The sequence below is a fragment of the Chinchilla lanigera genome, unplaced genomic scaffold (genome assembly GCF_000276665.1).
Source record: "Chinchilla lanigera isolate Chin_1 unplaced genomic scaffold, ChiLan1.0 scaffold00009, whole genome shotgun sequence".
Taxonomy (NCBI): Eukaryota; Metazoa; Chordata; class Mammalia; order Rodentia; family Chinchillidae; genus Chinchilla; species Chinchilla lanigera.
The window spans coordinates 31,943,423-31,953,763 of NW_004955410.1; the positions used below are offsets into that span (position 1 = coordinate 31,943,423).

Consider the following 10,341-nt stretch of genomic DNA (forward strand, 5'->3'; position numbering starts at 1 on the left):
AAGAGATGATTAAGTTAAAATGAAGTTATGATGGTGAGGTCTAATCCTACATGACTGGTGTCTTTATAAGGAGAGGGTATTAAGACACAGACACAGATGAAAGCCCTTGTGAAGACACAGGAAGAAGGTGCCAATCTATAGGCAAAGGACGGAGGCCCCAAGAAATAACGCCCATGACATGTTGATCTTGGACTTTTGGGCTCCAGAACTGTGCAGCCATAAGTTTGTTGCTGTGGTATGTTGTTTTAGACACCCTAGGAAACTAACACAATAGGTGAAACTCAGATGTGGCAGAGATCATGAAAGTGGTACCTAAATGGCTGAGTTTGAGGACATGGCCCCAGGTAAAGACATGATCTTGGCTGGAATCTCAGCTTTTTTAGTTCTTGACTGTGTGGCTTCCAGCAAAATCTTTGCCTTTCTGAGTCACAGTGTCTGCTTTTAGAGAATAGGATCAATAATGACTACAATGCTAAGAAGCTAGAAGTATTAAAGATAGGGTTGTATGTATTATTAAATCTCTTGATGCTCAAAATATGGCAGTCTCATTGTTGGAAAGGTGTCGCCAAGGGGCACAGGAACTTGTTCTTTAATTCAGTACTCCAGAAGCAGGGTCCTGACCTCCTGGCCCCACAGAGTCCAGGCCATCCAGGCCAGTGGGTGACGGTGAGCCCAGGAGGGGCTGCATTGCTGTGGGTGGACCAGTAGGGGCCACTTCACTGTGAGTGTGGTCCTCTCGAACAAGAAGGCAGGCACGCTTCCCACCTCATGTTTAGGGAAATGGAGACTCAAACTACATCAGGAACTTGTCCTGTGGCCAGCAGATTTCCGTAGGGATTTGTCCTAGGGCTAGTGTCAGCCCCGAGCCCAGAGCTGGGGTCTGACTCCTAGCTGCCCTTGACGGCTGCCTTCCGCACTGAGAAGCAGTGTGTGAAGGATGCTCCTCCCCTTCCCTCTCTCCCTCCCATTCCGCCGGCTCCCAGGGAAGGGGAGGAGCTCTCACTGGCTCAGATGCCACCGTCGCCACGGCAACACGGCCATACTGGGCCCAACGGACTGCGGGGCCTGGGGCTGTGACCCTGGTGGCCTCGTGGGCAGAGCCGGCAGCATGGACAGCCTATTTGTGGAGGAGGTGGCCGCCTCCCTGGTCAGGGAGTTCCTCAGCAGAAAGGTAATGGTTCATCCCTCCAAAGCCCAGGCTGTGGCTCCGGTGCTGGGCGAGGGGCGATCTGGGGCTTTGCTGGCACCGGGGCAGTAGTGTTCCTAGCCTTCTGCCTGCTTCAGAGATGCCCTACAAGAGCGCCACTTTCCCAGGATAGGGGAACTACATTTCCCATGAGCCATTTCCGTCACTGTCCCTGGGCACTTCCGCAAAGCCTGGCTGGGCCCCCTGCCCCCCACATTTCTGAACCCTCTGCCCTCAGGAGTGGTGGGCAGTGGCCTGCCGGGGCGGGGGCTCCAGGGCAGAGCTGAGTGGTCCTGGCTCTGGGCACAGCAGGTAGGCTGCAGCCCCAGTTTGGTCACCGGCTTCCAGGATCATTTGACCAGGACCACTGCGGGAGGACTTCCTCCGCAAGAGCCGAAAGGACTGGGAAAAGTTCTTGAGAGTCAAACCGGTAGTCATTTTAACCAACAATGGGAGTTCCCGCTGCAGTACTAATGTTTTGCAAGAGAAATTTGTAAATTCTCCTTTTGTTTTACCCCAGGAAATGTTTAAATGTTTACACTGCCTTGGCAGTGATGGGGACCTGGGTGGAAGGGGCGGGGGTGTCACGGGCAGGAGGGTGCCAGGAATCATCTGTTTCTTTATTCTATGAGAAGTACCTGAGGGCTGTGTGCGTTGGGTTCTGTTTCCGTGTGATGTAGTGTTAAGTTGGGCCGAGGGGCACTTGTCTGGGGTTGAGCCTCCCAACCCCCCAACCCCAATTTTGTTTTGCTTTGATTTTGGTTTTTTGAGGCAGGGTCTCACTATATAGTCCAGGCTGCCCTTAAGCTACTGACAGTCCTCCTGCCTCAGCCTCCCGAGTGCTGGGATTACAGGCATGTGCTACCACGCCTGGCATCCACACAACTTTTTGAATGGAGAAGTTGCAGGGAGGAGGTTCAAATATTTATTACTAGTTTTCAGTGTGACAGTGTAAGCTTCCACATGTTACTTGCTACCTTAATCTCCTTATCTCTAAAACAGAGAAAATCAGAGTCACCCTTTGCAGATTTGAAGTGAGCATTAATAATAATAATACAGTATATGGGTAGCTCCTGGGGCATTATGTCTGACACACAGATATGATGTGCACACAGGTATTAACTTTATGCCCTCCTCCTTGTCTCTGACATACACCTGTTTTGAAAGTACTTTTGTATGCTTTTTTGCATTTTATTTTATTTATTTATTTTTTGTAGTAAGGGAATTGAACTCAGGACCTTGTGCCTACTTATATTTTGTTTTTATTTAAAATGTTTCAGTGCACCTGGCTTCGTCATACCTGCTTTGACTTTCCACCACTTGGCCTGGCTGCAAGTTGGATGTCAGTGACACACCTGGGGGGCTGACCGCTGTCAGTGTTTCCCTTACATAGGCATTGGGTAGAGCTCTGAGAGAGGGCTTCTGTGTGCCCTTACTTTATTGGACATAGACAAGATCAAAGTCCTTGCAGACTTCCATGGTTGCCTGACAGCACAACCCCAGATTACTATCCCACCCTCTTTTTTAGCTGCTCCCCTATTTTTCCCTCTGATCTACCCAGGCCCACCCCAACCAAATTCCACCTCCCAGAGGGATTCTCAGGTACCTCCAGCTCCAGTGATCCTTGACTCATCTTATCTGTGTGTGCTCATTGGTGCTTATGTTATGGTTAATACACCTGCCTGTGTCACCTTCCACATGGGGCCCCAGAGCTGGCCTCAGAACCTGGCAGTGCCTTGGAAACCGGCCAGTCGCCTTGGCCTCCTCTGCCTCCCACGCCTCATCTTCACACACTAAGGTCCTGAGAGTGGAAAGGAGTGGCCCGAGTCACTTAGGAAGTCACGGAGAGCTGGGTGACTGCTAGTCTCACTGCCTTCTGCATGAGGCTTCACATGGACAGGTACTCAGCAATCACGAGCAGAATTCCCACCATGGCACCAGGCACTTGCTGGATGCTGTCCATTTTCTCAAATTCTTCCAACTGTCTGGAGAGATAGGTACAATTTCATTGTTCTTTTTTCACATGGGACAGTTGTGAGACCAAGAGGCCAAAAAACTGGCCCAGGGTGAGCAGGCCAAACCGTATCACTACCTCCTCCAAACCTCCACTGGCTTCTTTGACTATGAGGTCCTTCAAGACCTGGCTCCCTTCCAGACCTCCTCTTCCACTGTGGCTTCCATAATCCTCTACCCTCCAGCCACATGGGTGTCCTTGGACTCACTGAGTGTAGTCTGCCCTCAGGGAGATCCATGAGAAGTCCCTGGTGATGTCAGGGTTCAGTGACTCCTCTGGTGCTACAGCCTCCTGGTTCTGTGGTCCCTCCTCTCCTGCAGTGATCTGTCCCCCATCTGACCTCTGCCTCCCTTTCCTGGGGCAATGGCCTAGGCTTGTTCATATTGGCACTGCACCCTTTTCAAGATCTCAATTGCAAGCATCCTGTCTTTCCTATTTCCAGCACATCCCTCTTCTTAGCTCCAGACAACCTCTTCTTCCACCTGAATTGGATGTGCAGCCATTGTTACTGCCAACTTTTCAGTCCCGCAGCCCGCATCTTACCCACCTATTGTCATAATCACATGCTTCATAACCTGCTCCTCTCTCTTTCCATTACTCTCTACAGAGCTGGGTAAAAGTCAGCTCAGCCTACTACATGCCTGCCCTGCAGAGCTGAATGAGAATGCAGAACTCAACTACCAAGCTGATGGCATCACTTTAAGTCCATGTGCACCTGGTTACCCTGTCCTTGCTGATCACTCTCTCAAATCCTGGGTGCCCATCTCACACCTTGTCTCACCCCATCCCAAAGATCCTTCCCCATCGGAGCTCACTGAGAAAGCAGAAGTAGTCATGAGAAATGAGGAAAGTCCAACAGGCTCCCACCCACACATGTATAAACCTTCCTGGGCCCAAGCCAGTCACTCCATCCTGCTTGTATTTCTGAGAACGAATCCCCTGTGCTTGGGTCATGCAGCCTGGCCCCTCATTGCTGTTTAGGGACACATCATGCTTCTGTGTCTGGATGGTCCCCTTTTCACTGGGATATTCTTACCAGCCCACATATGAGCTCCCACAGCACCCCAGTTTGACCCCTAAGACCGATGGCTATGAGTCTTTACTTTTCCCTTTTATAGCCAAACCCCATGAAAGAGCTGTGCATATTCTGATTCCACCTCTGCCTCCAACTTTCTCAGACTCGTTTTAATTAGGCTTTTGTCCCTATAGTCCAGGGAGACCACTCTTATCAAAGTCACCATTGATCTCTAATTTACACTCGTTGCTTTGCTTGATCTGAGAATTGTGTTTGTCACAGTTGCTTATGTTCTTTTTCTTGGCTCCCAGGTGACATCTGCTTCTGGCTCTCCTTTGCCTTCTCTGGTGGCTCCTTGTCAGGGTCTTTGTCTCCCCTCCTTCCCTGATCTGTGCTGTGGATGCTGGTGGGCTCAGAAACTCAGTATACGGCCATTTTCCCTTCTACTTTCCATTTGTTCTTTAGGCATCTCAGCCAGTTTTATGGGTTCCACCTATCTGCAGACAATCTTGAAATGTTTATCTTGCCCTGAATCGAACTCTTTCTAACTGAGTGTGCTATATTCCACATGGATGTCTAATTAGCTTCTCAACCTCTCTGATAGTGACTCTGCTCAATATTTCTGGCACCAAATGTGCACCCCCTCATCCCACCCCATACCAACCAGGTCTCCAACACTTTGCACATGAACTGAGTGTCCTACAATCCAACTCAATTGTGACGTTACCTGGAGTCAGTGCAGACCCTACAGGTTAGGGGCTCTTTTCCTTATGCATCTATATTCAGCCCATCAGCCAGTCTGTTGGCTTTGCCACCAGAGCACGTAGAGAAAGCAGCCACTTCTTACCACCTCTGCCCTGGTCCATGCCACCCTCGTCTTTTGTGTGGAATGTGAAGTGGTTTTTGCCTAATCACCCACCTCCTATGTTCTGTTTTCAACCTAGCAGCCAAATGATCCTTTAAACATATGTTAGTCCTTCACACTCCTCAAATCCTCCTGTGGTCCTTCCCATTTCCCCAAAGCCCTCCTGCTTTTTCCTTCTCAGGCTCTGGGTGACCTCTCTGACATTATCTCCTCCATCTGTCCTCTGGCCAGGAGGCTCTAGATGCACTGGCTCTTACAATTGCCGCAGGGCTTTTGCACTTGCTGTTCCTTGCCTGCAACACTACTCTCCCAAAGTGTCTGGGTTGCTCCCTCATCGCCTTCATATCTCTGCTTACAGTCACTCAATCAATGAAACCTTTCCTGACCACTTTTCATAAAACAGCATCCCTTCCCCATACCTCCTCTTTAAATCCAAACTCTCTGTCCTCTGATGCAGGGTAAACAAGAGACAACTGAGCCACTCCCTGCCTATATTTTCCTACTCTACTATATCTTCCACCCAGCATATTAGATTTGTTATCTTTCCCCCATAGCATGGAAGCTGTAGGAGAACGGGACTTAGATGTGTTCACTCCTCTGCTTCTGGCAGCTGGACTGGTACATGAGTGTGGTTCATGCCCTTCAGCTCACAAATAGGGAAACCAGAAGACCTGGATGGTGCCAAACAAATAGCTGTTTATCTAAGATAGTGACCCCCGTCTTTGTACTTGCTTTCCTTGTATTGATGCCATGGTAGTGCATATTAGCAGTTACAAGACTATATGCTTACCCCTGACTTATGCTTGATTCCCCAAAAAATGTTAGCTCTTATTCTTTCTGCATCCCTTACATCTACAACAGAGCCTGGACATGGCAGGCACAGGGCAAACGTTTCTGAGTGAAGACTGAGCAGTCTGGATGGGGCCCAGCGCTGGTTGACTTATGAGAACATCCTTGTAACCCTCTCCGGTGCTGGTATCCTTGACAATGGGGTGGGGGGTGTTTGATGTACCAATACTTGGTGACTGGAACACCTGATGAACATAGGGATATCTACCAGAGAGGGAGGGTCCTTCCTTATAGAATGTTCCATACCCCTTTGATCAGTGGGAAGGCTGTGGTTAAGCCCACAGGAACCACAGGTGTTGCTTTTGGGTCCAACCTCTCCTTCCAGTTGACTCTGCCCAACATACCCTCATCCACCTTTCCCCAACACACACATCCATTTCTTTCTGTGCCTTTCCCCTAAGACCCACTTTTCATACTGTTTGGTTCAAGGCTGTGTGCAGAGTTCTTGTTTCCCAGAGGAGCCTTCTTACCTCAATTCATAGCAGGTAGCAGGTTTGGTCTTGTTTTTCCAGCAGCTAGCGTCTCTACGAGGTTTTGAACACAAAGGCTATGGGAGAAGTCAAGCCCTGTCTAGTACTGAGAGTCTGGGATCCGTCTGGAATGAGGAAAACCCTTGACACAGGATGAGTGGTTGGTGAGGCATTTTCTCATGCTGCAGACATTTGAGGACCCCGAGGGTACAGGCGGCAGCCGCTGGGGTTGTTTTTCCAAGTAGGAGCCAGGCAATTGGGAGAGGATAGTACTGTCCCAGTTTGCCAATGTCAGGACCTCAGTCTTTGGGCCAGGGTGGGATGAGGGACAGTGGCTTTACTGGTGACTCACACTACACATTTACCAAGGGCTCCCCATGGGGAGGATCACAGAATCACAGATTCACAGGTTGTGGCGGTTGGAACCCCCAGTTGTGTGATTCCCCTGTGTAACTGTGGGCAAACACGCCTTGTCTCTTGATTTATCCATTTGGGAAATGAAGGGAATAAATATTGGCCTTTTTTTTACTTTTGTTTATTTTTAAGCTTCATACTCCATGGCTCCAACTCTAGGGCCAAACTCCAGGCCTCAGAATTGGTTCTGCGTGTGTAGGTTACCTAGATTTTACTCCTTACTTATACAAAAGGCTGACAAATCTAGCCTTAGCTGACCCCACATGGCTGTTGTAAAATTCAGAATAATTGTGAAGGTGGCGTCAAGTGGAAGGTGTAACTAAAAATGAATTCTTAAGTCAGCATTTGAGAATGATCATAATGAAAAACATTGGTTATCTCTTGTTTACCCTGCGTCAGAGGACAGATGGTTTTGATTTAAAAAGAAAAACAGTGACTCAGATATCTTCCCTCAGGGCCTAAAGAAGACATGTGTGACCATGGACCAGGAACGCCCGCGCTCTGACCTCAGCATAAACAGCAGAAATGACCTCCGAAAGGTTTTGCATCTCGAGCTTCTCTACAGGGAGAACAAGGTGTGTACTTCCGAAGGTGTGGTATGGAGTCTGGGACTGAGTCTGATGGTCCATGGCGCAGGTGCCTGGGGTTGGCCTGCCCTCGGGATTTCCTCCCCTGCCAGCCCTGTGCTTCCGTCAGCCTGCTGCATGTGGAGTTGTTTTGTGTTTGATTTGAACCCCAGCCTGTGGCTGTGCCCAGCCTCCCACTCTTGTGCCTGTGTGTCCTCCTCCCTACACGAGTCTATTTTCAGTAAGACTCTAGTTAAGAATATGGTATTCAGTTAGACTAAAATTTTCTATTCCCTGCCTACTCAAGATTTTCCTTCTTCTGTTCTGAGTAACACCTTGGGCTTAGGTCTATTGTGACATATAATTCAGGCAGGAGTGGGAATTGGGTTCATCTTACCCAGGTGCTTTGGAGTCAAAGCAAATGGAATTCATTTGCTCCAATGTGGAGAGGGCTTCCCGGATCCCCAGACTCTATCCATGACAAGCTATTACAAGTTTTCACGGTTCCTGACAGGTTTGTCTCATTTGTAATAGGATATTTGTGTGATCATTTAATTAATGTCTGCTTCTCCCATGAACTTGGATGCTACAGAAAGCTAGAGACAATCTCTCTTTTGTACACTATTCTGTCCCTATAATTAATGTACTGTCTGGTGATATAGTGAGGCATCAGTGTGTTTTTGTAAAGTAAGTGAATGAGGGGCTGAATGAATGAGTATATGAATGAATGAAGCCGTAATTACAAGTTAATTGATCTTTCTATTAGGAATACAACATTTTCTAATTCATTTATAGAAGAAGTTCCCCAGCACATGTTGCCTTGTGGTTGGGCATAATGTCAGAGTCAGAAAAAAACTGATGATTGATGATGTGATTTTGCATTTACCATAATTTAAAAACCAATGCAATAAAATGATATCTCACACAGAACTTCAATACACAAAAAGGAAGGAAGACGCCCTGTTGGAAGTAGGGACAGGGAGATGGGTCTGCCTACTTGGGCTTCTGGGCCAGCTCTCAGGGTCCAGTAAAACAGCCTTTAAACCACTGAGGTAATGAGGCCCCCTCCCCTATCCCCAATGGGAAGTTGTGAGCTGGAGCATAGTGGCTGTCTGAGGTCTCAGTCAGTTACAGAATAGGGATTCAGATTCCCAACTCTATCATTGTAATAGTGATCAGGTTTACTTAATTGTAGCTCATTTTTCAGATAACATTTTAGCAGATTATATTAATATAGAGGTGAGACCAAGGCTATTCCTAAGATATCCAGAGAAACTTCCAAGCCCCTTGAAAACCATCTAATGGGCCAGAGAGGATCTTAGGCCTGGTTTTACTTCCTCAAGCGAAACAAAGAATTTCAGGGAAATCTGTAAACCTCAGCCAACAGGTCCCACACCCTACTGGTGCCCTGTGCTTGCTGGAAACCCTTGTGCTCCCCTTTGAGGAGAAAAAGGTGGAGGCAGCCAGGTGAAGTCATCTCAGAGGCTCAGTAAAGACATCACCCAGCTGGTCTTCGTCCTGTGGGTCTGGGATGACGCTTGGCGCCTCTGTTTCCTGGATCACTCGTGGATGCAGTGCTGGAGGAGGAAGACCCTTGGGCCAGGCAGCAAATACTCTGCACCTTTTGCCTGGTAGATTCTGAGGCAAGAATACTTATTAGGAATATTCTGCTCAGGGAGCAAGATAGATGCCCAGAAAATTTAATTATCCTTTCTGGTCCATTGAGATTTTGTGGAAAATCACCTTTACCTAAGTTCTCAGAAGTATCTTTGCCATTCAAATTATATTTATTTCCTTGCCATAATATAATATGTTATCTTAAAATAGCTAAGATATTTTCATGAGACCTTATAAGTACCCTGAGTGTTTAAATAGTAGTTATTAGCTGTGATACAATAAAGTGGAACCTATATTTTAAAGAAAAATGTGCTTATTAGTCTATTTATTGCTTGATAATTTTGTCATTCACTCAGCCCAACACTAGCATGATCCTAGGAAAGCAATTTAATACAATTTAATGTTAATATTTTTAGTAACTTGTTTTCCCTATTAGGTATATGGTAAATTAAAATGCCTAATTAAAACTGAAGTTTTGAAAGATGGTATCTAGCTTCATATAAAGGCTGTGTATCTGCTGTGAGCAAGTACTACGAAGTCCCCTAAGGTATAATTCAGACAATCCAGGGCCATACATCTCTTTTATTCAGAGAAGAAGCAAGAAATTGGAATAAATTATATCTTTTCCTCAACTCTCTTCATTGTAAGCTTCAGACTTAGGCAAAATGGCCTTTTTTCTTTTCTTTTCTTTTTTGGTCTCATACTAAAAGAAATGGGTAAACAAAACTGTCCCTGGAGTTTATCAGATAAGGCTGTCAAATTTGGTCATAGTTCATTGGCCGTGGTCCTGGTCAGAGTTCTGTGGCACAGATCAGAGATATTTTGGAAGAAGTACTGGGCACACACTGAAGCCTGTTCTTTGTCAGATGCTTTACTACTCTTAGATTGCAAAATCCCCTGACGCCCCTTGTTTGGCCACAGCTCAGCAGAGCGGGGGTGGGAGGGTGGGGTGGAATGGGGGTGGGGGGTGGTCTGCATTCACTTAGGGTGGAGACTGATGCATAGCAGGTGCATGAGGCCAGTCTCTAGATCTTTGTTTGGATAGCTATGTCTGTCCAAATGATTGGGGGAGGTTTACTATTCTGGCTTAGAAAGATTCAAAAGGTAATAGGAATTTCTTTTTTTAGGTTTAGAGTATATACTGAATTGATCTTTTTTTATTTTAGAAATAAAAGGAGGAAAATACTAACAGACAGACAACATTTTACAAAATAGCAAAGGATCAGTACAGACATTACAGAGTTACAAACAGAGTGGTAGGGAATTAACAATGCTTATTGTATTACATATTGATATCTTCAAAGTAGTTTCTCATAAAAACAGATATAGACATACAAAGCTGATC

The 10,341-nt window shown here is 46.8% G+C and overlaps 1 protein-coding gene across 1 annotated transcript in view; it reads left to right on the forward strand.

Moving 5' to 3' along the window:
- Positions 1-717: 717 nt before the first annotated feature.
- Positions 718-10,341, forward strand: part of Fam188b (family with sequence similarity 188, member B) — a 102,973-nt gene continuing 93,349 nt past the window's right edge. Inside the window, exons 1-2 of the mRNA XM_005377507.2 lie at positions 718-1,171; positions 7,269-7,388. Coding sequence (XP_005377564.1) covers positions 938-1,171; positions 7,269-7,388 — 354 coding nt within the window. The 5' untranslated portion in view covers positions 718-937. The remainder of the gene's footprint in view (positions 1,172-7,268; positions 7,389-10,341) is intronic.